A 26727-nucleotide genomic window follows, 5' to 3' on the forward strand; every position below is an offset into this window, starting at 1 on the left:
GTCTTTTCCGTCACGTAACATAGTAACAGGTTCTGACAATCAGGGTGTGTACTCTTTGGGGAGCCATCATTCTGCCTACCACACATTACCTGGACGGACTTTGAGTATAAGGTCCATCTTTCATACCTCTTTGTACTACCTGTTTCCTACAAACAGTAAGAGGTCAATAAATGCTTTTGACCATAAAAGAAGTATCTCAATTGCCAAGTACTTTTATTCTGGTAAAGAACAGACTCCCCCTGGGGAAAAAAATGTGATGCTTTGGGACATTATGCCAGTTATCTGCTCCACTCATTTTTCTTCCCCTTTTTTTCCCTTCCCCGTAGTCTCTCCATCCCTTTCATATTGCTGCCAGAACGATCTCTTTTACAAGCAAGTTTTACCATGTAATACCGCCCATTAAAAATCCTTAAATTATTGCAGAATGAAATCTCTTTATGATTGCACATCTCCATAAACCTTATTTCTTTCAATCTCTCAGTATCTTCCAGTCATACTATTCACATTCCCTACAACAAAAAAATAAACAAGCATTAAGACCTCTCACCCCACAAGTATTTGCATGCTGTTTCCCATGCTAAACTTACCTTCCCCTCCTAATTTACCTAGTAATTAATTCCTCCTGATTCTTTAGGAGTTGGCTCACCTCCAAGTGTTCCTTGATCTTCACTTCAAATCATCTAGATTGTCCTCCTCTGTCTTCTCAGCACCCAGAGTGGTTCTCATTTATTTAATAAAAAAATAAAAAGTTTGTTTCTTCTATTAGGCTCCATTTTCCCTGCGGGCAGAGACCGTAACTTATCACTATAGCTAGACCCTAGCAAAATACCTGGCACACGTTTGTCAAATATGGGAAGATTGGAAAAAAGTGATGGTCTTCAATATACTTTTAATTTCAACATCTTGTTTGATCTCTGTAACAGGTTTATGAGGCACAGAGGACAGATATTTTGAAGATCGTGTATTTTTATTGTACTTTATATACACTTCCCCATCCCATCTGAAAATCTGGGTTACTCTGGAACTAGTTTGTCTGATGAAACCCTGGGAAAAATGGCAAAGCTGAAGTCTTACCTTTCGCAAAGTTAATTTTCCAAACTCTGCACTACTACATTTTATCCCTAGAAATAGAATAGCTGTAACCCTGAAACAGACCAATGGTATTTGGCTGTAAGAGTGTTGGAATAAAGTGTTTATAACTGCAATTTTTAAAAACCCTCAATATTCAATAATAGAGGACTGACAAAATTATGGAAAGCTACATAATTGAATGTTATACAGGCAGTACAAATGATGAGAGGACTCTACACACTGATAATGGAACGGTAAAAATACCTGGTTGGGGAAAAGAATCTCAGTACCAAAAACTGTATGGCACATTCCTTTTAAGATAAACAATGTTTGAAACACTCCTTAATAAAATTGCTTTAAAATAAGCAAGAACAGAAAGTTAGAAAAGAGAGGACTGGGTGGGCAGTACAGTAACATTACCCATAGAATTTTAATAATGATATGCCTCAAGTTAGTTAACTTGTTAGGGGAACCACAATTAAAACCCTTTCCCTCTTCCTGAATTTATATCACTTTACTAATTACAGACACACACACACTCTCATGAACATAAAACATCTGAAACATATTTTTTATAAACATGGTAACCAGAATTTTTTAATAAAATACTTTATACCTTTGAATATTTTTGCCTTGTGTGTATCACCAATTTTGGTTGCTTTTTAAACTTGCAAGGCAACACAAGGTTCTTGGACAACCCACTTTCCCCTGCTTGCCATTTCCTAACCAGGCCAAGTATGGTCCCTCCTTAGAGTCGTTGTATCTGCTCCCCCTGCCTGGAATGTTCTCCCCAGATATTCAAGGGGTTATTGATCTTCCACCTCAGGAATCCATTTATATAATCTCTTATCATTCACAAGGAGAGACACCCCCCCACCCCAACTCGAGTTAAAATAAGCATACCTCCTGCAATTATGCCAGTCTCTACAATGTTTTATTTTCCTTTCTAACATTTATTGCCACCTGACATTAAATTTCATATTTGTTTATTCTCTACATTCACTCACTAAAATATAAGCTCATTGGGACTCGTCTTTTGTTCATTTGTTCTCTCCTATCACTAGAATGGTGCTTGGCACCAACCTAGGGTCAGTATGTACTTAAGTGATAATTTGAAAGGTGCAGTGGATATGAGAAGTAGCTACACAGTATTGACATATGCTGTAGTTTCCCAACTTGGGGCACCATCTGCTCCCTGGAGGGGAAGAAATTTGCAGTGTTGTTGCAAAAAGCCCCCCTTGCTTTTTCTGAAAGACACATATAAACATACAATACATCCTCCGATTGGAACTTCAAGGATGTTCGAACTCTAGAAGTTTATGACCTAAATGCCATCCAGTCACCTCAAGGAGGACAACTCAAAAGATAGAGCAAACAAAGCACGACAACTGCCAAACTCAGGCATGCACTTCTTCCTTCCCAGCTGCACATTCCAAAAGGAACCCCATTTTCTATTCTCACAAACCCAGATGCCTACATTTATTAAATAGCACTAATGCACCTTTACTTTTGGCTTTGAGTTTACTAGTAAGTCAAGTGAATGAAGTGGGAAAAAAAACACAAAACGTGCTAAGATAGGAAGACATACTCCAGTAATACATCTTTTCCTTTCAAGGGTAAAAATTTTATTTTTGAGGAACTTCACACTGCACATTTTCAAAGAGAGTCACATAGGAAAGCAAAAATGTTACCCTCCCCTCATCCTAGAAATAAATAAGAAGGGCATAAAATTTCTTTTTAAATCACGACACTTGGAAGTTTAGCACCAGCATCCAAAATGAACAGAAAAGGAAAAACAAGCATTTACTATATATTTCAGATTTCTTTGGTAGGGTTTTACCCCATGTGGTATTAATATTTCTTCTTTCAATTCATATTACCAAAACAGTAAAAAAACCAGGAAAAAAAATAAACCTAGTGGTTGCTGAAACTGGGGAGGTTGCTCTCTTATCTTCTGTGCAGATATTCCCGGATAAAATGCTGGAAAATTGGTTGACATCTTCCTTTTGTACTTGTTTCGTAAAGAATAACAGTAAACATTCCAATGTCCACATCTTAGTTATTCGTCTTCTACTTTATTGCTTCGATGTTTCTTTGGTGTTGGTAAGGTCATGGTATGCTTTTTGCTTTATTTTTTAAATGATCATTAAATTCTTTAGGTCACCTGGAAAAAATTAAAATCAAACTTATAAAGTAACAAAATGACCAAGAGTTAAAAGACAAAAAGGCAAAAATGATTGGTTTTTTAATGTAATTCAAAAAACACTATTTCAAAAACTCTAAACAATACCTACACATGTATAAAGCTTCCAGATTTGTACACTATACATTAATCCAATGGAAACTCTTATTTTTTCATAAAATATTTTTATAAACCAGAACAATCAGTACATAATAGCAAGACCACAATAAAGATAGTAAGCTAACCTCTATAAAGAGGGTAAATGATTACCATGGCTTGTTTAGTGTTATCTCACTAAATCTTTGCAATGACCTCAGTGGGGAAGTCTAGTTAGCATCCCCGTTTTCACCAGCAGCAGATATTACTGAAGATAAATAAACGGCTTAAGATCACCTAGCAAACGAGTAATAGATCCTGGACTGCATATAAAAACCTCTTGGTCCACACACATTATACTGTACTGCCTCCAAATAAAAAATATTGGTTATCAAAGGAAAAAACGAAAGGAAAAAACACTCTAGTTTATTCTATAGATCAGTCTCCCGTTATTGTCAGGCACTTTATAATTATCAAACTGGCCACTAGGTGTCCCAAAAGTAAAACTTTCAAAAGTTTTCTCACGTGGCACACCATATTAATACTATAATATACAATAGTTAAAAACTGTCTGTCTAGAAAAAAGAATGTGCCTCTCATTAACTCTGTCTAAATGTTTATGCCCCTCCATAGCCTAGCAACAAAAAGTCACTCCCAGAGATACTTAGCCATCCAAACCCCTCTTTCTTCAGAATCCCAATGGAGATGAGGGGACTGCCCAGGTGAACCACAGAACTAGGTTAGACTGATCAGTGCCACTGTTGAGAAATCAATGACACTGAAAAGAAAACAGCAACTGAAGCCTGGGCTTCCCAATCCTGTACCTGCTGATGGTGAAGGTGCCTGGGGAGCCTGGTGTTACTCAGCACTGCTCTGCTCGGTGACTGGAGCAGGGTTCTCAGATGGCACTTCATCTGCCTTTGTCTGAAACACAAAACAAAACCACAAACCAGAAATGAATCAATTCAGGTGACAGTGGAAAGTTCAAGACTAAAAAGTCTCAAAAGTTGGAATCTTCCTGCTTATGACGGCAAATCACTGTACACAATTTTAACTACTCTCAAGTGTAAGTTAAAAATCAGTACCGCAGAAAATTGGCCTCCAAATGACAACTAAACACCAAAATGCTCCGTAACAAGTCTACGATATACAATTACTTTCCACACATACTCAGAGGCAGGCTCCTCTCTGTAAATGCTGTCTTTTGTTTAGACAGCCCTGAACATTTTAGCTCTGAATCCCTACTGGTATGGATAATTCTTTCAGAGAGTGCTGAGTTAGTTGAAATCAAGTATTTGGTTTGTGTTATGTGCAGAGCCTACTCTATATATACATGGATCTTAAGTAAAATGTTAATATACATGTAAAAATATATATTATGTCAATACATAATATATAAAATGTTATGTGTAAAATATATATAAATGTCATTATAAATAACATTTTGTTATTATATAAAGATATATTTATACCAGGGGTACCAAAAAATGTATACAAGTGGACACTTTGGTCAACATTGCTCAAGCAGTAGTTCGCCGTAATCAGAAGTGTCTGGATGCTGATGGTAACCACTTTGAGCATCTCTTGTAATTGCAGAAGTCAAACGTGACTTGTATTCATCTTTTGTTATCAGTATATATTGAGTATTATTATTTTAATACAGTTTTCCTTTCTTAAAATGTGTATACATTTGTTTGGCACCCTCTGTATATTATACCTGTTTCCCCAAAAATAAGACCTAGCCGGACAATCAGCTCTAATGCATCTTTTGGAGCAAAAATTAATATAAGACCCGGTCTTATTTTACTATAAGGCCAGATCTTATATAACATAATATAATATATGACCAGGTCTTATATTAATTTTTGCTCCAAAAGATGCATTAGAGTTGACTGTCCAGCTAGGTCTTACTTTCAGGAAAACATGGTATATATGTAAGTGTCAGTTATCAGATTACTAAACCACTCAGAATAAACTAGAATATTAAAGTTTGACATAATTAAGGATGATCTGGCAACAGCCCCTCTGGCTGGATCTACCTCTTTGCCATCTTGAGCAGGAGCATTAGGAGGACGGGGACGACGCCGATAGTTGTACGGGCGCCGGTATCCACGGCGAGCAGATGGCTGGTTTGGACCATTGGCCGCTTGTTGATTCTCTTTATCTTCAGCCTCTCCTACAGCTGGGGCAGGTCGTGGGCGAGGAGGTCCCCTAGAGCACAGAACACAAAAAAAGAGAAAAAGTGCAAAGGGACAAGTGTCCTCAAGAACATAGGTTTTATTCATTTTTAAAGATTAAAAAGTCATGTGACCGGTACTTATTGCTAGAATTATGCACAGGCTAATGCAGCAAATGAAACAAAGTTTTGGTGAAAAAATCCTGTTTTTCCATAATCTTCCTCCTTCATCTGAATACCTACTTGTAGTGAATAAACATATACTGAAGGCATACTATGTTCCTACGACGCACTTTGATAAGCACTGAGGATTGGAAAATAAAAAAAAGTGTTGTTCTGCCATCTAGTCCCTATCTGCCCTCCACGAACAGTTTAGTGGAAACGAAGGGGATTAAACACAGGGAGAAAACTAACATTAATTACTATGTGCCAAAACCTGTGCTGTGTGTTTTCATGTTAAGTATTTAATTTCAATGCTAATTCTGGGAGTTAGATTTATAGTTAGAAAACCAAGAGGTTTAAAAAGGGTACGTACATATCTGGTTGAACCTTACGGGATTGCTGCTTTTATAGGTAAAAAAGGTCAAATACAACCTTCCCAAGATCACACAGCTAGGAATTGACAGAGCTGGGATTCACATATGGTCCTGTCTCCTCTCTATTTTCATTAAGACATTTCTATGAAGTCTTTTATTAGCAAGTCCTTAGGAATTAGTCATTAGAGTGATTATGTCTAAAACTGGAATGAATCTTGTGAGAAAAGGATGTAGAATGGTACAAATTCTTTCCCCAAAAAATACACTTATTCTCCTTTTAATAAACCCATATTGCCAAAGTTTAAGCAGGTATAAATGTCATTCAGGAATGACGTTTGATTGTTTGTTTTTCACTTACCTAAGGATAGGGTAAATGAACAAGATGGCTTATAACATAAAACCTGAAAAAGGACCTTAGGGAGTCTAGCCCAATTTGCAGTCTTCACAGAGATAAAAGTACAGATAAAATATCCCCTCCTTCACTAATATTAACATCATGGGTAGTAATAATATCTAATATTTACTTAGGACTTACTATTGGCGCCATACTAATTATCTTAGATGCATTATTCATTTAACCCTGCTGACAATTATAGAATATTCCTTAATGTCCATTTTATAGACCTGGTGACAAAGTCTTAGAGTCCAGAAACTTGCAAAAGAAGATACAACTACTAATCGCAGGGTGGGAATTTAAACACAGACAATTTGATCTGCAGCTTGATTTAACCCTTATACTAGACAAGCTCGATTAACAGAATATTCAGTATCCCAAGTACTCTCTGGCACTCAATTCTTCCTCCATTTGTAGCACGACCATCAAATTACTCATCAATTACTTTCAGTTTATTCCATTAAATATAGTATTAAATAAGTATTAATTTATATCCTGTAAAAATTATCAAACGCAAATAATGCTTTGGTACCGGGATAACTAAAAATTCTAATTGCTTAAGTAGAGGGGAAATGTCACAAGGCCATCTGAAAACATGTACTGCAGGGTCCCCCCAAAACTTGGACATACAGTCAAAGCAGCCACATCTTCTACTGCCTAAATCCACAAAACAGACCCACAATATCCTCATCCATTCTACTGTCACTCAGGTCCTATAGCTGATCGTGAGTTAGTGGAAAATGTTAACATACCTACGGTACCTTGGACGATAAGTTGGATTTCTATGAACCGGTCCCTGAAGTTGTGCACCCTCTGGGACTCCATCCTTCATCTCTCCAATCTCACCAGCCTAGAAGGCAAAAGAGCTGATAATGAGTGTCATGCTACAGGATAAGAGAGACACAGAGCACACAGCTGCATTCAGAATTTTTTTTTAAAGTAAAAAATAAAATGCTTCCTTGCACAGCTGAGGACTCTCAAGTATAACATGGAACTATTTACTGATTAGACCTCTGTGAATAACAGGAAAGAAAGAAAAACTCACGCCCACTAGAACAGCCTTATCCCAAAGCACCTAATTTTATTTTACAATATTAATTTAACATTTTCAGTGCTCTATTCATCTCTTGAAAGAAAACCTAGTATAAAAGGGAAATGGAATGACACACTACATTGAGCAATGAGAATCTTTTCAATTCTTCCAAATTCAGACCCGGCAATTCTACAAACCGGGTAAACCTTCAACGCCATGAATGGTTTCTACATGCAAAGCCTCTCCCATACCACTTAACCATGACTTCATCTCTGATTTCTTTCACAATTTCTTCCTTGTATCTATTTGCACTATTTATTTAAGTATCACATTTTAAAAAAATACACTGTCTTGATAAATTTATTGTAACCTAGGGGAACAAAATAATTTATTGTAACTTACAGGGGAAGAACTTAAGGCTAACAACAACAACAAAAAAACCCACCAACAATCTGTGAAATTCTTTACAATAAAGCCACATCTCAACCTTTTTTTCCTCAAAACATCCCTTCCTTCCCCATATTCCCCTAAGAAAAAGAAGCAATCAGAAAATAATTTCTACATTCTTTCACTATCAAATCTACCAACCTACCTACATTTGTATTCATTTTCTTCTCCTTACACTGGATAAATGGTACAAGCTCATATCCAAAGCCAACCGCTGTCTTGCCTACTAGAACTCTTTATTCCTCCTTCTCTCCTTCACTGTGGATGTTCTGCCTTCTCTATTCCAGCATTTCCATCCAGCCACATAAACATGCTGAAACAACACCCATCGTTTCCAATTATTTTATTTTGGAATACTCACAAACTTACAAGAAAGTTGAAAGTATAGAATCTAATCTTTAAACCCCATCCAAATTTCACCAGTTGTCCCAGAAATGCCCTTTACAATAAAACCATGTACTAAATTTAGCTGTCTGTCTGGGACAGTTCTTCAATCTTATTTCCATCATCATGACACTTTTAAAGATTACAGACCAGATAGTTTGTAAAACACCCTTCCATGTGGGTTTTGGTGTTTCCCATGATTTAGTTGATGCATCTTTGGTGGGGAAGCCACAGAAGTGGCACTGCATTCTTCTCACTGCAACCTGTCAGATGGAGTATGGTTTCCGTTTGTCCCATTACTGACAATATTCATGGTGAGGAATAGTTAAGGTGGTATCTGCTAAGGCTCGTCTGCTATAAGTTTACTCATTTCCCCTTTATAATTAATGAGGATTTTGTGAAGAACTACTTTCAAAGTCTGTAAATATTTCATTCCTCATCAAATTCTCAATATATGTATTTATTTGTATCTGTATAGATTCATGGTTTTCTATTTTATTCAATGAGTTATAATCTGTTACTATCATTATTGGCCAACCCTTTCATGCTGGCCCATGTCCTTTTGACATGTCGCCAACATTCTCTGAGTACTTCCTGGCTTTCTGGCACAACAAGATGTTCCAGGCTCATATTGTCCTTTCTCTGGCCCAGCTCTGAAATCAGCTAGTTCTCCAAAGGAGTTTCCTTTGATTGGAGAATGATTATTTAGAAACATCAATGCTATCAGGTGTCATTGATTTCAGGCCATTTAATAGACAGAAGGAACATACACACACACACACAACTATATGTGCACACACACATTACACATATATAAATGTGTGTGTGTGATTTGATCTGCCCTTCTAATGGCATTAGGAGTAAGTTGTTGATGAGGGAAGGGGTAAGGAAAACAAGGAGAAAACTCGCTCAATGTAAAACCAAATCAAATCAAACCAAAAGCTTGCCCTGGCCCCACATCCTCCTCCAGATACTGCCCCATTTCTTTGAGCTCCTTTACAAATACACATGCACACTAAAGAAAACCCATCACCACCACCACAGAAACCTCCTCAAAAGGAAAGAGAACACCTCTTATTCCTACCCTTGGCACTCTCTTAAATTCATTCTAGTCACTTTTGTCCTCATACCACTAATCTCCAAGTTACCCAAACCCAGTTATCAATTTTCAACCCAAATTCCTCTACTTATCAACAGCATTTAACATAGTATTTCCTTCTTGAAAAACACTCTCCCTATCTGTTCCTTGTCACTGTCCTTTGCTGGACTCCTCTTCCTAATCTTTATTTGTTGGTGTGCCCCAGAACTCAGTCCTAGGATCGATTTTCTACCTACACTCATTTTATAGTTAGTCTAATCCTACCCATGCCTTTAAATATGTTTTTACATATCTACACTCTCGTTTCTCCCCTTCAGGCTCCCTTCGGCCTTTGTACTTGCCATTCCCTCTGCCATGTACAACTTTCCCAATATCTGAATGACTTTCTCCCTTGCCTCACTTAGGTCTCTTCTCAAATATAGCACCAAAGACTTTGTTAACCACCTTATCTAAAATGACACCTTCCTAACTCAAGCCACTTTCTACCTCTTGACTCTGTTTTATTTTCTGCCAACTTGACAGCCATACTTGGAGGTAAAACTTAATGTGGAAAAAAGACCTCCAAATTTCCACTTCTCCCCCAAACCTGATCTTTCTTCAGTATTCCTATATTTGTTTAAACCAAAAGCCACAGAGGTATCTTACTCCTCACACCACACATTTACTCCAGCATCAAATGCAGTCAATTTTATGTTTAAAACATTTTCTAAATCTGACCACTTATCACACCTCTGCTAGCACTCTAATCCATGCCATGATCATCTCTACAGAGGGAAATTATAGCAGCTGGTCTCCCTACTGGTTGCCTCCTACGGTCCAGCTTCTATGAACACTCAATGATCTCTTAAATATGGTTCTTCTTTGTTTAGAGTCCTTCACTGGCTTTTTCTCACATTTCGGGTAGGTCAAAAGTCCTTACCATGGTCCACCAGGCATGCCTGGTCTACCCTAAGATATCTCTCAAATCTCACCTCCTACCTTTCTCCTCTCCACTCATACCATCCCAACCCCGTGAGCTTTCATTTAGTTCTCTGAACAAGCGAAGCTGCTTCTTCCTCAGGAACTTTGATTTTTCCATACACACACACACGAGACAGAAACAGCAATTAACATATATAAAGAATGAGAGTTTACTAGAAAGACCAAATGGGAAAAGCACTGGCAGACAGAATGAGTTTACATCAATCTCTACCACTTCTTACCCAGGCAACCTTAGGTAATAAGTTGCTGTTTTTTTTAAATACTCAAATCTCTTCATCTGTAACAATAGCAACAACAACATGGAAACCACCGTGAACTTCATAAAGCTGTAGGGAAGACTGAATAAGAATTGATTTCAAACATCTGCCACTTGGCAGATGCCAAACAATGTTGCTCCCTTTCCTCTATCATATAATATTTTTCTCAAAGATTACAAAGAGCTGATATTAGCTCAGTAACCAATTCTACTTAATTTTCAAATACATAGAATTATTATCTTTACAAAATGGAAGTTATCCGGTCACTGATCATGCTATAGTATGTCCTTGTTACATAAGGGAAATATTACTGGCCTGTATAGTATCATTTTTTTCTGTTGTGTCCAATAAATTTCATAGTTTTATATGTAGTAGAAAATGTTGGCAGACTCTTCTATTTAACCTCAAGAATTTTTATCATCCTAGAGATCGCGCTATACTTTTAAGCCACTACACTGACAACCTTGAGGTAGCCTAGGTATATAGAAGAAACTTCTAGGGATTTTCACTTGATGCTGTTGGTTAAACAGACCTCTTACTCACTGAACATCCAAACGTGGTATGCGTTAGAAATATTCTAAGGAAAAACTACTAAAGGAATCTAAGACAGCTTTTATTTCAGATATGGAAAGGGTAAGAAATTCAGCCCAAGTTAAAACAACTAAATGCAGTTATCAGAAAAAGCATTTTTCAAAATTTGTTTATAACCAGCTTCTGCAAATGATGTTCTACGTGGCAGTCAAAAATCACCTTCGGTTCCTATGGTGAAATATACTTTATTTCAAACCCTATGGAAAAGAATCAGCATGTTCTCAAAAAACATGAGACATATGTATATACTAAATACTAAGAATGATTATTTCAGGAAGGTGCTAACATACAAACATTAAATGTGTATTAAAACCTCACTGACTCTTCCTGTCCTCATTTCCTAGAAGCCCGGAAGTGCTGCCCTAAAGAAACCTACTATGCCTCATGAACCCAATCTCTCCATATACGTAAGTCTACTCGTTATTTTTAGCACATTTGTCAGGGACAGCTGTTAAAGAGTGTAAGGGAAAAAACAAGAAGCAATGTAGAAAGAACACAGTCATGCATGATAGGATAGGAGAAGGGTAGCAAAGAACAGACTGAACATAATGTTCAGTCAAAACACTTAGTGGAAAAACAAAAACCAAGGACACAAAGAGGAAAAATTTGTCACAAATGATAACAAAAATGATGTCCTATCCTGTTTTCCAAGTTTCCAAGGACTGCAAAGTTGGTATAAGGTCAAGTTCACAATAGCTATATCAATATTTTGCAGTAAAAAAAGGAAAGTCAATCAATAACCAACAATCCCCACTCTATGGAAGCTTTTCTTAATAATCTGCACTCTCTCATCTAAATGAAGGACTTATCAGATGTTAGCTATCTAAGGCATTATGCTAAAGTCTTTACCTTTGATTTAATCATCACAACCCAGTGGTGAACACATTATTATCCCCATTTAATGCATGGACAAGTTAATCTCTCTAAAATTTGGTTTTCTCAAAAGCTCCCAAATAAAAAGTAGCAGAGACAAGATTCAAATCCTGGCCTGCCTGACTTCAGAGTTTAAGCCCTTAAGCATACCATCTCTCTCTCTCCTTTCTTTTATTTATTCTTCCATAAACTAGAAACAGGGTCCCCATTAGACGCATGGCTCATGTGGTTGTGCTTTTAGAAATGTTACTAGAATGAAAGCTCTGAGACAGCAGACTAAAGGCCTTGCCTAAGCTTTTGTACCATTGAGGAGCCATAAGCAAGGTTTTATTTCCGGCAGCTGGTGTTGGAGGAGGAGGAAGAAGAGGAGGCAGAGGAAGGACGGAGGGGTGAGGACTGCTGAAGAGAAGTCCCAGGTGCAATTTTACCTGCATTCTGTTGGGATGGGGAAAGACCCGTGAGCGACGGTCAAAGGTCTGTCCCACGTGGTAAGGCGGGAACCGCCGCCGGTACTGAGGGCGATACTGGGGGCGGCGAAGCTGACTCCGGGCCCCAGAGAACTGCCCATCAGTGGCAGGGGGCTCAAATCCTTCACTGCTGCCGCTCCCTTCCTCCTCCTCCTCCCCAGCGTACTAGCGAAGCAAAGAAACAGAGATTCAGAAGAAGTTTCAGCAAGAAAAGAACCAAAGAATACCATTTAGGATGAATATCGCCAAAAGAAAAAAATCTCCCCCACAGGAATAATCCCTTCTATTATACAGACAAAATGCATTTAACCCAGATCATCGTGTGATTACCTGGGATAAACTACATTAAGATTAAAGTAGACCTATGCAGATAAAATACCAAGAAGCAGAAAAAGCAAAAGCAATCAACCTATAATGAATTTAACAGTCATCTAACTAAACTGATGAATATTAGTTGACCAACCACCCCAAGAACACGTACAACATTTGCAATATTTAGCTCCGCCAAGTGTGGGTCCCCTGACATCTGCCATCCACCGAGGCAAAGTCAGGACAGTCAAGAAAAAACGTATTTTGTAATGCTATCAACAGTTTGTTCTAAATGGTATACATCCTGCAGCTGTTCTCCCAGTATGGAAGGGGTCTCCGAAACCCTTGGAAACCCTTCAGGGGTAATCAAGGTCAAATTGTTCTCATAATGCTACGAAAATGCGATTTGCCTGTTTCCATTTCATCCTGTTTTGAGTGTGGGGTGGGGTCTCCCAGAGCTACAATGACATGGTCTCTCAGTGGACTGAATGCCAAAGGCGATCTGAGAATCCAGCTGTCTTCTAGTAAAGCAGATATAAGAGATTTTGCAAAAACATAAACAATACCACTCTTCTCACTCAATTTAAACATATATAGTCTTCATAAAAAAATGTTACTTATATTTACATGTAAGGAGTATTTTACATCAACTGAGTATCTTTTAAATTTCTGCTTTAATTTCTAATATAATAAATATTAATAGATATAAACACACACAAACAAAGACTCTGGGATCCTCAATAATATTTAAGCATATAAATGGGTCCAAAAACCAAAAAGTTTGAGAACCACTGACTTGTGGCATGATTTTCTTCACATGTTTAGAAATTAAGTTTTAATGGCACTTTGATACTCTTAAGTGATAGATACAGGCAGTTTCTAACAAAGGCCTTACTAACAAAGGGAATTATTGACTTATTTTACACTTCTTCCTGTATTTAAACCACTATAGCATATACTAATATTTTATATTAAAAAATAAACAGCCAAACATCCCTCCAAGAATTTATTTCAAATCTTACTTTAAAGGGAGATATGCAAATGCCAAAGTTAGTCTTAAGGGAAATAACTGTAGTTTTAAAATGAATAATTTAAAAATTAACAAAGTAATGACCTATTTCTTTTGGGGTGACAGTATTTAAAATTCAGAACCCTCTAGATCAAGCCCACAGGGGAGCAGTAAATTCCCCAAGAGGAATAGCTTCAACTAGAGCCTCAGCTAGGCTAATTTCAGAAAAATCAAGCCATTCTATACCTTGCAAAACTTGTATCAGATATGATCCCCAATTATATAAAGACACAGACTTCATAAATTGTTTTCCTTTTTAGGCTTTCCTGTACCTTTTTGTTTTATACAGCCAAATCGTTCATTAAGAGTTTTACAAAATAAAAATAATGGCAGCACCATTGCCAAACATGCTCTTGAGCTGTAAAGATTTAAAGACATTACAATGAAAACCTTGATCTAGTACACTTTCAAAACTTTGACAATTTTATTTGTAAATGTCTTTTACGTGCATGACTTCAGAATTCCCAGCTGAGAAGAAAAATCTTTAAAGGAAAATTTTCCACTAAAGGCTTTCTGCCATTTTTACTTCTGAATTAATGTAGCAATCAAAATTATCACAACTAGAGCTATATGAATCTAACGAACATGAATTAACATGGCATAGGAAATGCTATACTAGCTCATTCCTACTCCCGCCCCCTGCAGTTTATTAAAAATCAAACAGAATAAGCAAAACATGGGTAAGAAAAATACAGACACAGAAACACAAGGTATCATAAAGAATCTGATAAATATCAATTTGGGCAGGGTGTGAAGACGATAGAATGAAGAGAGAAAGCTTTCTGGTAAGCAGAAAGATGTAAATCTATTAAAGCATAGAGATAAATCATTCTCAATCTGCAGATATTTTATTCTGATGAGATTTTTCAAAAGTTTTCCTTGGATGACTTATATACCCACAACCCTGGGCTCACAAAGCATCTTGAATTTTAGTCTATGACGCCAATCCCAGGTACTAACTCTAGAAACATCAAAAAATGACTTGCATCTATAGGATCCTCATGACGACAAATGAATGGGATTCTTTCCCGGTGCTCTGAGAGTACTACAAATTGAGTCTCCTAAGAAAACTCTAGCCAGACTTGGTTGTAAACCCTTTCATTTGGATTGGTACCAATCTGAAAAACTGAAACTCCAGAGAATTACTAACTACTTCTTTACTTTAAAATAATGGGAAAATGCTATGCTAAATAAAATAGCTTTTTAATTGAGATAAATTTAGTATTTGTGTGGCCAGCACTGTTTATTGTCTATTCCTAAACTATTCCTCATTCTTCCCTGCCAACCAAACGCTGATTTTCTTAGAGATCAACAGTGCCAGTGCCAAGGAATGAACAGATTTAAGCCAATCACAGAAATCCCATTCCACTTTCCCAGTAAATGCCATTAAGACTAGGTCCTGACCAGATAAAAGAGCTAATGAAGAGAATGCCTTCTTGACAACCTTGTACTAATTAAGCCTTCTTGATGCAAGATAATTCACCATTATTTGCAACCAAATACATACAAATTGATATAGCTTTTGAATGGCAAGTTTCCAATGAGATCAGTGGCTATGGATAAATTCTGGGCACAAAAAATTTCCCATAAAAAAAAAAAAAAAAGAAAAAGAAAAAAAACATTTATTTGCTCCAAGTACACACACTTAATTTTAGATGTGAACGTTTTTCTAATTGTAGGAAGACACCAACATACATTACGGGGAGGTCCACGGCGTCTGCCATAGTAGCCACGTCTGTAACGGCGCCGATCAGCAGCATAACGGCTCCCTTCTACAGGAACTCCATCTGGGCCAGTCACATTGGCTGCTTCTGCACCCTGAGATAGAAAATAAAGATGGCCTCAAATTATAAAAGAAATTAAATTAACCCCTGCCAAAAGCAGCCTTAGACAGCCAGAGTGTTAAAGATTGGCAGAACATACAAACAATTCCTATTGTGACCTCAAAAACACACCCAAGTTTTAATAAGACGAGCAAGGTATTGCTGCCCTGATTGAAATGTGTACAGCTCGTTTGCTCACACATCCTAAACTGGGCCTTCTTGCTTGGTTATACTAAGTTCAAGAGCAGTATATACCTCTTTAAAGAACATAAACTGGTTAAAAAAAAAAAAAAAGTATACATATAATGTAACTGTAAAAGAAGTAATATTAGACCAAGGATATGCCTTAATGAAAAATAACAGATAATGTTATCTTCCTAGAAAATGTTGAAACCTATGTTACTCTAAGAGATACCAAGAAAATCCCTACTCAGGGGCTCACGTGTCTGTGCAGCAAAGACTTACTGAGAGTGAAACTGCTCCCATTTTGGCAGCAACAGGAAAGGGGCCCTGATTTAGTAATACAGATTCCCACACATGTAGACCTTCCTATTTTTCTCAACACACTTAGTGTTCTTATCCTCAGATGTACAAATGAATTAAATAATGCTTCAAAAACATAAAAAATTCAGACAAAGGAAATTCAAAAATATATATTTCACATGCTACATCCATTTGTAAAACCTCAAGTTCTGGAAACACAGAGATGCAAAATTAACCTGGCAAAACAAACTTTCAAGAGTTGGATGAGATATTAGAGATCACTACACGGCAGCATTTGCAAGATACCCTGCGGATCACATTGGTAAACACATCATTTAAATTTCTATATGAACAGTTTGGGGGCCACTAAGAATAGAGACTATGGAATGGTGTGTGTGTATGTGTGTGGGAAGAACACATACATGGAGTTAACAAGCCATTCACTTAGTTTATAATTCAGGTGCCACCAGTAACTGCCATAGCAGTTGTACCATATATGGCTTTAAAATGTTTTTATTCTTATTCTGTATTGTTTTCCTGATCTCTATAATAGACTGCTGATTAAAGACAAAGCATAAAAGACATTACTAATATTGGAATTCAATATACAACAGCATAAAAATATTCTGTAGACATACTTCAAGATTACCCATTAGCTTCATCTGAACAAAGTTGTTATACAGTGTATCAAGATGCCTTCAGCTTTCCAAAATCCAAGCCAAAGAGAAAACACAATGATTATATTCAAATTTGAATTTTTTATTGAGATTAAAACATTCTTTACTGTGCATTGTTTGTAATAGAAGTGCTTACAAACCACATCCTGAAAATTTTATTCTTATTTAAAAAGTTAAATTTTAACCTACACTTGAATATATATTTGGCACCAAAATAAAATACGTCATTTTAAATCTTCAGAAATTAGCTTTTCCTTCCATAATTACATAAGGTTCGTCATGTATTAAATGATAAAATGTCCTTTTATAATATATCAAAGAATATAATGACATCCACTAACCAGAAATATTTCTATTTAAAAGTCACTTCTTCCTGACGTACAAAAAAATCCAAAGTAATGTGAATTAATAAAGGGCTGAGAGACCATTTGCTATGCAAGAAAACTAAGTGTCAGCATACTTTGATACCCAACCACGACTTTCTCTCACCTTCTCTCCTTCAACCACATCAAACTCGACTGTTTCTCCATCTCCCACACTGCGCAGATATTTCCGTGGATTATTTTTCTTGATGGCAGTCTGTCAAGAGAAGAGAAAATTCTACATGAAGTATATGTCAATGTTGGTGACAGATTTCATCACTTTCAAGTTTACTGGGTATACTGAAGAAACTGTTGACCTATTATTACTTTTAAAAATTATCATTCTCCCACTACGCTGAAGCTCTAAAACAACAAAACAAGACAAAAAAAGAACTACAAAAGACTTTCACATTTACTTTTTTGATTCATGTTATCCTTCAAAATTCATGTTGTTAAGTGGATTAAACAGAATGTGTAGTTACTACACACTTCTATTACAGCCTCATCACCTGGTCATGATGCTGCATGTATTAGTTCCCTCAAACTATTAAGCTAGCTCCACGGGTGGGGAAGAATGCCTTCACGAACACACACACACAGATGCACACGGACACATTTTAGGTATAAAGGTTTCTGTAGAGAAGAGAAACTGCTAACCTCAAAAGATATTTTAAAAAGTGTGAAGTGGGGGGAGGGATGCTGATAAATAGGAAAAAGGAATTAGAAAATGCCAAGTGGTAAGTACTTCTGATGGAATACACAAAATTACCTCAGGAATCATAACATTTCTGATAATCTGGCCTTTCCCCCACCCTCACTGCCCATTTTATGGATGAGGGAACATGAGGCTAATAAGTGATTTATCTGAGATCATAAAGATGCAGCCTGGGGAGAGGGGGGGTGGGGGGGAATTCATATCCTGGTACGGTATCTATATATTTACTCAATATTTTTCCCATCACACCATGCATATGTCCCTGATAATACATTAAAAGGTCAATGAAAATGTCCTGTATTAAGTATCTGCACCTAAATATCTACTTGTGGATAGACCTTTCTTTTTCCAACCAGTAGAAGGAGGCAGACTAACTCCTACAATGAATTTCCATTTCTTTAGCTGATATCTCTAAATAGTTAAAGGGGCTCTGAGTTTCTATGGAACTAGGTCAACCTTATTTTATAAAGCGATTAGGCATGTGTAATCCAGCCCTTCCCTTACTCTGAGTAGGAGGGAGGGAAAAAAAAAAATTAAAGAATGAGCCAATAGGGCAGAGACTTCACCCACAGAGGAAAAAGGCAGTTCAGGGCAGGATACATGCGCACGCAGTCTGAACATTCAGCCATTCCAAAGCCAGCCCCTCCCTGCCCGCTTGTTCCCTTTTCCTGTTAAACTGGGCAGGCCCCAGCACAGTGAGGTGACTCACCACACAGCCTCACAGGGGCTGGAATCAGGTCAGACTCTCACAGGCGAACAAAGCCACCAGCACAGAAACTCGCGAGGTCCTTTTCCTCTAGCAGTCACCAAACACAGAGTTCTGACCCCAAGAGGTCTATTAACCTCTTGGTATTATAAGCAACACTTCCTTTCAGTCTATTACGACTTTAAAGTATGTAAACAAACAAAAAAAAATCTACTCAAATTTCCTAGGCACAACTGGAATATATCCAGTCAAGCAGAAGTATTAACGCTAGAAACCACAACTAGAGAGCTTCTTCTGACATATCACTTATCTCCAGTCACCACACCCCATCCCAATACATACACAATCCTCAACAGAAGGAAATAAAAACACTGAAAACCAGATGCTTGGCTTGGCGCAGCATGAAGGTAAAGGTGCTGGCATCGGTACCTGCCTCCATGCTTCCCTGTTGTTGCACACTAAGAACTACACATACATTTGAGACAGTTCATTGAAAACTGAATATACAAAAAGAACAGTTCAAGGGTAGGATCTTTTTTTATCCTATTTTGTAAAGCAAGTCCATCATACATGCGAATAGCAAAAATAACACTAACATAAGGAAAGACTGAGATAGCGGTAGCAGAGAAGTCCCTATTTTCTAGTTTCCCCCTTTTCTACATTGGCTTCGAATCAGAGAGTGTGAGCTTTTTGACCGGGCCATGTGCTAACCATGCCTACCTTCAACAGGAGTAAGGACTGTCCTGGGAATTGTGAGTTTCCTCACATCTGCAGACACACACCCTAACCCTCTGCTTCGCTGTGCTGTTTACTTTAAGCTAGAGCCGCTCTAACAGAGGAGCTTTAACCAAGACCCACCCAGGCAACAGCCGGATGGGTTCCAGCAGAACACTAAGGGGGAACCACACAATCAGAACAGGACGCCAACATGGAAACAAGAGGTTTTTTGCTAAGGACTCAAGGCTTTAAAAATTAAAAAGTGGTCTGAGTACTACTTCATTCTATTCAAAAATAAAAACTGTTTGAAAACAGTTAATATGATGGGATAGAAAAGCTTATCTGCCAATCTTAAAATGTGGAATTGAGCTCTCTTTCCAAAATAAAATCCCAGAAAGAGTGGAGAGTAGAATAAGGATGTACAGGACCACATCTGGGAATGGGACAAGCACATTCCTCACACCGCTCTCTTCACAGATAAAATGTAACATTTATTACCCATCTTACCTGATGTACAAATACATCTTCTTTGGTGTCATTTCTGTTGGAAGACAAAAAGCTCACAATTAAAAGGCACTAGCTATGTGAAAAAAACTTAACAAGAACAGATGTTTTACAATTTTAGATCCCAAGACTTCAAAACACAACATAAATTTTTGTTTAGTCTCTAAATTCAATTCAGATGCCCGGAATCAATCCCCATTAAAAACTTCTAAACCCCCAAGATACCCACCTTATTCCTCCACATTTCCACAGTGCTTAGATCCAAGTATACAGATTCAACACACAGAAACATCCCTTTCCTCTCATGTCTTTCTAAATCACGTGGTATGTAATCAGAGCCCCAGATTTCCCTCCCAACGAAAGCAAAGCAAGACAGTTAAAAGGACAGGGCACAGCTGTGAACTAGGCTCTCCTTACACTGAAACCTAAAACAGTCCCTCAACTACCATCCCACCCTAACTCCTCCCTCCCCCACCAAAACAGACAAGGAAGGAGCTGGAGGAATTTTTTAAGAAGTGTGTGTGTGGGGTGGGGGTGGAAGGGAGAGCAAAGAAAATGAGAATATCAAGTAAAACCGTAATACTCCCAACAGCTTGCACTCATATTCTCATTCCTATATGGTTACAAGGTACCATGGTTTAAAGAAAACACTACAGTTTCTACACAGGACTTGGACATGACCTGGGTTACAGCTCCAGCTCACTCACTCACTAGTTGTGTGACCTTAGGAAAGTTGCTTAACCAGTCTAAGACTCCATTTCTCCATCTGTGAAATTATGGACATGGTCTCAGTTATTCTAAGGCCCTTCCCATTTCTGATTTTCCCCCCATTTTTTTTAAACAACTAGATTTTATAAAATAAGCTATTTATCGGTGTTTTGGAAATGCATTTTAATTAATATTTAATGACCAGTATCTTAGAAATGAGAATATTTACAGTGCTCACAAATCTTAAAACTTATACGAAAGCTATTAATAAAGAATTTTTATGTGCTGGTGCCACAACATAAGTCTGTATTAAAAACGTAGAGCTACACACACACATACCGATTGATAAATCCATATCCATTTCTGACGTTGAACCATTTGACAGTGCCAAGGACTTTGGTGGCTAAAACAGGATTAAGCAGATAAATTAGTAGCTGACCTACAAAGATAAAGCTCATATCACTAAGGTCTTGATAGCATTATATAAATCCTAAACATACCTGAGGAAACCATTAAAAGCTTAATTCCAAAATATATTAGAAAAAGAAAATAGAGCAAGTGAAGATCTTATAGGGAAATACTTTTCAGAAGAATAAACCTTCCTTGTTATATTTTTCAGTAAAGTCACAAGATCCTAAGGAGTGGTCATAAGTCTATACAATTCCGCAATAGTTAAAATTGAGAAATACTCTTTAAGGAAAAACAATGTTCTTTAAGATTAAAGTTTTAACACAGAAAAATGTCCTAAGTGCAAGAGAATGTTCACAATGAAAGAGAACGTAGATGAATAAGGTAAGTACAATGACCTTAACACATTATTTTCTCACTTTGAAACACTGGTGAACTTTATTACGTGAAATAGTAGTTGCTTGTTAATAGCTAATCTACAAAGACATAACATAAAGTAACCTGTCTAGTTGCCAAATGGGGGCCTATCAGAGGAGTCAAGAGTAATAATAGAACTGATGCTGTCTCAATCCAGTTCTGTACTCACCACCCTGAGACATGATGTAACAGGCCTTTTCAAACCACAGTGATGAATTTGTGCTTCTGTTTCACTGTTTACCCTACTCTCTGCAGTTGGTGGGAATTAAACTCAGCATTTTCTGTAAAATCCCCCTCTTAAACTTGATTATCGCCTCTACTTTCCGTCATGAGGAGGACCATTTCAGTACAACACCAGATTTTAACAGAATTTAAGAGAAGTCATCTAAACAAATGGAATGGTCATACTAACTTGTACTTTGTAGATTAATATTTATTTCACCCATCAAATATGATCTGAGATGACTCCTTTGGATCAATTCTGAGTGCCAAATTCCGTACCTCTAGGAAATAAATGTCAATGTCTAAATTCAGGAAATGCATAAAGCAATTATCAAGACTCAATGAAACAGGAAATCTGACAATAGAGTACCTTAAAAAAAAAAAAAAAGTAGAGAATGAAAGTAACAATTAACATTAATCCATGCTGCCTTTCCAAGGATAAACAATAAGGATTCAGTTTTTAAACTCAAGACTAAAATAGCAATTAGGACTTGTTTTGTTGTGGGCAAGGTTAGTTCTGTTTTGCTAGACTGATATGCTTAAGGAAATATTTTAGTTCTCTTTGTAAAAAGAAAAGAAAAAAAAAAAACACTACTCTTTATGCCTCCAAAGACATTCCACCACCATTGACTGGGCAATCTCTAGCTCCAATTCCAAGTAAGGAAGAGCTCTCCAATGAAGAGATTAAACCATCGGAATCTTCAGTTTTAGGCCATTGTAACTGGAGCAGCAGGGCAAGAAGAAACAAATTATGTTTTAGATCCAAATGTACACAGAAGTGGTCTATTTGATAAATCATATGCTTTTAAGTCACACTTTCTCAAATGATATTTTTTTGTGGCTCTTTCCATCCCCCCCCCCCAATTAATGACCTATTAATACATAAGGAAATATAAAGATAGGAACTGTTTTTGATTCATTTTCATTTAAGTTAATGTCTACCATGGTCCATTACAAGGGAAGTAAGCTACCTCTCCTAGCCCATGGCTGTATGTACAGTTAAGTTAAAGACCCTTTGTAAAAACTAGGATGGGAGAATCCAAAACCCAAATTCCATTTCAGTCAGCACTGTGCTGGCACATTTTAGGCACCCATGTGTTTGCTTGGCAAAGGAAAAGGGGATGGCAGAACACAGTGGACAGAGACAAATAGTGTTGAAATGTCATGTAGAAGGCTGTCCTTCATTTTGAGAGTTGGAGTTACAGTGGAAAGATGAAACACCTTCAGGCTTAACAGCAATTGGTGGCTGAGAAAATTAACTTTATCTGTTTCCTTCAAGTCTAAAGTTATCTGCTTTAAAATACAGAAAGTTAATTTAGATCCAGAAGGGTACAAGGATTAAGTAAAACACTGCAAAATTCCTTCATATATAAATAGAAGTGCAGGGGGGGGGGAATATCTTAACACCACTTTGGATAACCCATCGGTGTCTCTCTTAGACATTTTGCAGAAAGTGTTCCAAGAAACACTTGTTGGAAACAGTATCACAGTTCAATACTGACTAGACTTAGCAACTTTTAGTCTAGGAAAACGAGGGGCTATTTTGTTTCTTAACCTACACAGGTTACATTTAGCATGTTGTTGGCAGTGAGCAAAAGCCCTAAAAAACAAGAAAGCAGGCCTCTCCAAGGGGACCGGGGAGGACAATGGAATCATATGCTTTCTTCACACTATTCCCTCAATTTTCTTCTGAGAAAATTGGTCAGGCAAGGCTCAGAGATTAAACACACCCCTCCCAAAATACTGAAAATTTCTCTGAAGCACCCTACATCATCTCTTAACTTTCCTGTTTCCAACAGAGGGGATGATAGAGGCACACACCCTTAAGAAAGCTTATTCACCACCCACCTGCTTTGTATGCCTGTTTCAGGCCTCACACAGGGCGTTACTTGAGAGAAGGTTGAAACACATGACAGAACCAACTACGAACTACAAACCCTTTCTAATACTCTGCTCTCCCAAACGTGAACATCTCATCTGCCAACTTCCTAAGTTCCAAGTCCCAAGATAACGATGTTCTGAACACACGTCATACCCACATTTCCTACGAAGTTTTTTCAGCTGCTGCACCAAGTGCGTTCCCACAGTCCAGGAAGAAGAAAATGTGTAGCGACTAGTAAACAGAGCACGGTTCTTCGCAGCAGTGGGCACAGAGAGGAAGGAGGACGTGGGACCAAGACCCAAGAGAATTGCAACACCTCTTTCCCGGCATGTGGCCGACAGAAGCATGGCGCCTTTCCCGTGCCCATGTGGGAAGGGCGTCAGGGACAGACACCTGAGCCTCCCCAACAAGAAGCCTTTCCACCTTTCCCTCCCCGTCTCCTTCCAGCGCCTCACTTTTCAAAGGAAATCCTCTCTCCACCCAGGTCCTAAGGGAAGACTCCCAAGTCGCCGCCCCACGTGTCTGTCCCTCCCCAACGTCCCCAAGCATCCCTACCCTGGGTCCTCTCCCCCAGTGGCCGCTCCTTTCCTGTCCGGACAGAGGCATTCTCCACTTGGGGAATGTGCGACAGTGCCTGCCTAAGTGACAAAGTTAAGACCCTAACTGCTGTCCCAGGACCGGGAGGGAGGCGCACCAGGCGGCCAGGAGCGCAGGGCGCCACGCGCTCACCTGGGAGCGCCTGCAGGACGGAAAGGACCGCCGTCACCGGCTCTGGGGACCCCACACGGCCAGCTCCCCGCCCCAGAAGGAAATGAGGCGGGAGATACCCACACGTGCTCGGCGGCCGGCGGCGGCCCGCCCCGCCCGGAGCAGCCCCTACCCTCCCGGGCCTTACTCACCGAGAACTTTTTTCTCCGCGTCTTCACTGCCGGCGGGGACTGAAGAGGCGGGGGCCGCGGGGCCCGTGGCTGCAGGGGCCGCGTCCCCACCGGGGTTTCCTGCGACGTGGGCGGCGGGCGCCGGGGCCGCGGCCTGGGGGGCGCCGCCGCCCACCGCGCTCTTGGGCGCCGGGTCCTGGGGGGCCGCGGCGTCCGCCTCCGCCGGAGCCTGCGGGAGGGTGGTGGTGGTGGTGGCCTCGCCCGCCTCGCTCATGCCGCCTCCTCTGCTCTCACTCGGGCACCTCGGTGGCGGTTGGTCGGCGGTTAGCGCGGCTGGTGGTCGCGGCGGCCGGGCTCGCTCTCGGGGAGCTGCGGGATCTCGCGGCGCAGGCCGGGGTGGGGTCTCGCGGCGGAGGCGGCTCGAGCTCTCGGGCTGCGCGCTCGCTCTGGGGCTCCTCGCTGGATCTTACTGCCCCAAAAATGGCCCCGCACAAGTTTTTCTAGGCGGCGCACGGGCCGGGGAGGGGAGGGCGGGCGAGGGAAGAGGGTGGGGAAAGTTGGCTTCGGAGTAGGGCAGCGACTCTCATTAGCATTTAAAGGCGCCTGGTGCCCTTTACAACCCACCCATCCGCTGGGGACTGGAGCGCAGGAGCCGAGACGGGGAGTAAAGGAAAGCCGGGGTAAATCTGAGGTTTGCACTGTAATGTGGCGTTTTCTGAGGAGCACGGTCTACTGGTCCTTTAGTAGGAGCGGGGAGAGGGCTCTCCTCCCTTACAACCTTATGACACCTGAAATTGACCTTTAGGAGAGGTAAAATTAGGCATCCAAATTATGCTGCGCTTCTCTTTCCCAGACACTTGTTTCTAGATACATGTATTCATTCAACATTTATCAAGCATCAGAAACTATTTCTGATATAGCAACTAAGAACTGGAATAATAAATTCTTAAGACTAATTGGCAACTTACTCCTGAAAGATAGTTTACGGATAATTTCATCTATCACCGTTGGTGAGGAAGCTGAAATCCAACCCTCAGAAAATGCATGTAAATATCAGAGTTTACACCCATTTAACAGAAGAACTAATGAGCAATTAATATGTATTTAATACTACATTTGGGGATAAAAGCTGAATAAATCCACATCCTACCTTCTGCTCCAATTGCTTCTGCCAGCTGGTGAAAGCTTAAGCAACTGAGCCCTCTTAGCCTCAGGATGACAGGTACCGAGCAACGTCACCCAATAAACGGTGTTCCCAGTTGGAAGAACCCACATGGCCTTTAGAGAATGAACTGGGTTATGCTAAGCACATGCCAGAGGGACTGTGGCCTGTACCCCAAAACTCTATGGAATACAGGACTATTTGTTGTTCTTTGCTTCTAAGGCCCAGAGAGACTTAAGTATAAATTTCTACTGCTGGCTTTATTAAAGGAGTTAGCTTGGGCTAGGTATTCAATGTCCCAGAATCTGTTTCCTCCTTTGTAAGAGTTTCCCAAAGGTGCAAGGATAAGTATACAAGATTATCATATGTACCTCCAGGATCTAGTCCCACAAAAGCTCCTTTTTTTCCCTTCCCTATTCCCCCAAACCATATTTTTTTTTCCTGGAATTATGTTATATGACTGCCTGCCCCACATCAGGTAGGTAACTAGCTATCAAGGATAATTCATTATATTTCCACTGGTTAGCACAGTACCCTAGCATAAGCTGGAACAGTAAATATTTACTAAATGAAAACAAATAAACAAAAAGACCCGAAATTTCCAATCTTAATTACCAACACATTCATTATCGATAATTATGAAACTATCTTGTATTATTACTTTCTTACTCCACCCACGAAAAATAAAAACTAAGGAAAATTAATTCTTAGAGAAAAATAGCAAAATATGGAATTTTTGACTTCTCCATAGAATTCATCAATATTTTTTAAATGACAAAGTCCTAAATGTTGGAGTCATACTTTAGTTTGACTTCAATATAGAGCATACAGTAATGCCATATATATATATGTATATATATATATATATATATATATATATATATATATTCTAAAAAATGCTGATCTAATTCTAAGCATGATCAAATTGTTAATTTTTTTAAGATTATAGTCTTCAATAGAATTAAAGGCATGATTTATTCTGGTGAGGACTAGCCATTGACTTTCTTATACAGCAAAATGATTATCACTGCTATTTATTATGCAAATTTAAATTGCAAGGGAAAGAAATGAGAGGACTTGAACTCTTCAAGCTCTGAT

General features: G+C 38.9%; 2 protein-coding genes across 19 annotated transcripts in view; one reads left to right on the top strand and one right to left on the bottom strand.

The window, feature by feature from the left end:
- Positions 1-26727, top strand: part of LOC109454273 (uncharacterized) — a 121482-nt gene that overhangs the window by 41236 nt on the left and 53519 nt on the right. For 12 of the 15 annotated variants that reach the window (XM_088797999.1, XM_088797984.1, XM_088797985.1 and 9 more), the window contains one exon: positions 11592-11654. The exons of the other annotated variants lie outside the window; for them this stretch is intronic. Coding sequence is in view for 8 of the 12 variants with exons in the window: in XM_088797984.1 (XP_088654110.1) it covers positions 11632-11654 (23 nt within the window). In the remaining 4 variants the exon portion in view is untranslated. The remainder of the gene's footprint in view (positions 1-11591; positions 11655-26727) is intronic. 15 annotated transcript variants of the gene reach the window in all.
- On the bottom strand, positions 2668-24981 carry YBX3 (Y-box binding protein 3). Of its 4 annotated transcripts, none has more exons than XM_019744737.3 (10): positions 24489-24981; positions 21000-21063; positions 19956-19989; positions 17438-17527; positions 15661-15783; positions 12549-12752; positions 7217-7305; positions 5389-5560; positions 4174-4273; positions 2668-3235 (listed from the first exon to the last, which is right to left on the bottom strand). In XM_019744737.3, the coding sequence occupies exons 1-9, from the start codon at positions 24739-24741 to the stop codon at positions 4208-4210; spliced, it is 1095 nt and encodes a 364-aa protein (XP_019600296.2). In that variant the 5' UTR covers positions 24742-24981; the 3' UTR covers positions 2668-3235; positions 4174-4207. The 4 variants fall into 4 exon arrangements, with proteins under 4 accessions (XP_019600296.2, XP_019600294.2, XP_074182107.2 ...); XM_019744735.3 differs by having other exon boundaries at positions 7208-7305; positions 24489-24978; XM_074326006.2 differs by lacking the exon at positions 12549-12752 and having other exon boundaries at positions 24489-24979.

The sequence above is a fragment of the Rhinolophus sinicus genome, chromosome 1 (genome assembly GCF_057876585.1).
Source record: "Rhinolophus sinicus isolate RSI-liver-muscle chromosome 1, RSI-T2T, whole genome shotgun sequence".
NCBI classification, from domain to species: Eukaryota; Metazoa; Chordata; class Mammalia; order Chiroptera; family Rhinolophidae; genus Rhinolophus; species Rhinolophus sinicus.

What these genes read in the sequence shown, in the direction of transcription:
- YBX3 (XM_019744735.3), bottom strand. Translation starts at nt 24,741, where the DNA reads ATGAGCGAGGCGGGCGAGGCCACCACCACCACCACCCTCCCGCAGGCT. An exon ending in AAGATGTATTTGTACATCAG is followed by an intron (nt 17,528 to 19,955) that starts GTAAGATGGGTA and finishes TTCTCTTGACAG; the next exon opens with ACTGCCATCAAGAAAAATAA. An exon ending in CCCATCCCAACAGAATGCAG is followed by an intron (nt 7,306 to 12,548) that starts GTAAAATTGCAC and finishes TTTGCCTTCTAG; the next exon opens with GCTGGTGAGATTGGAGAGAT.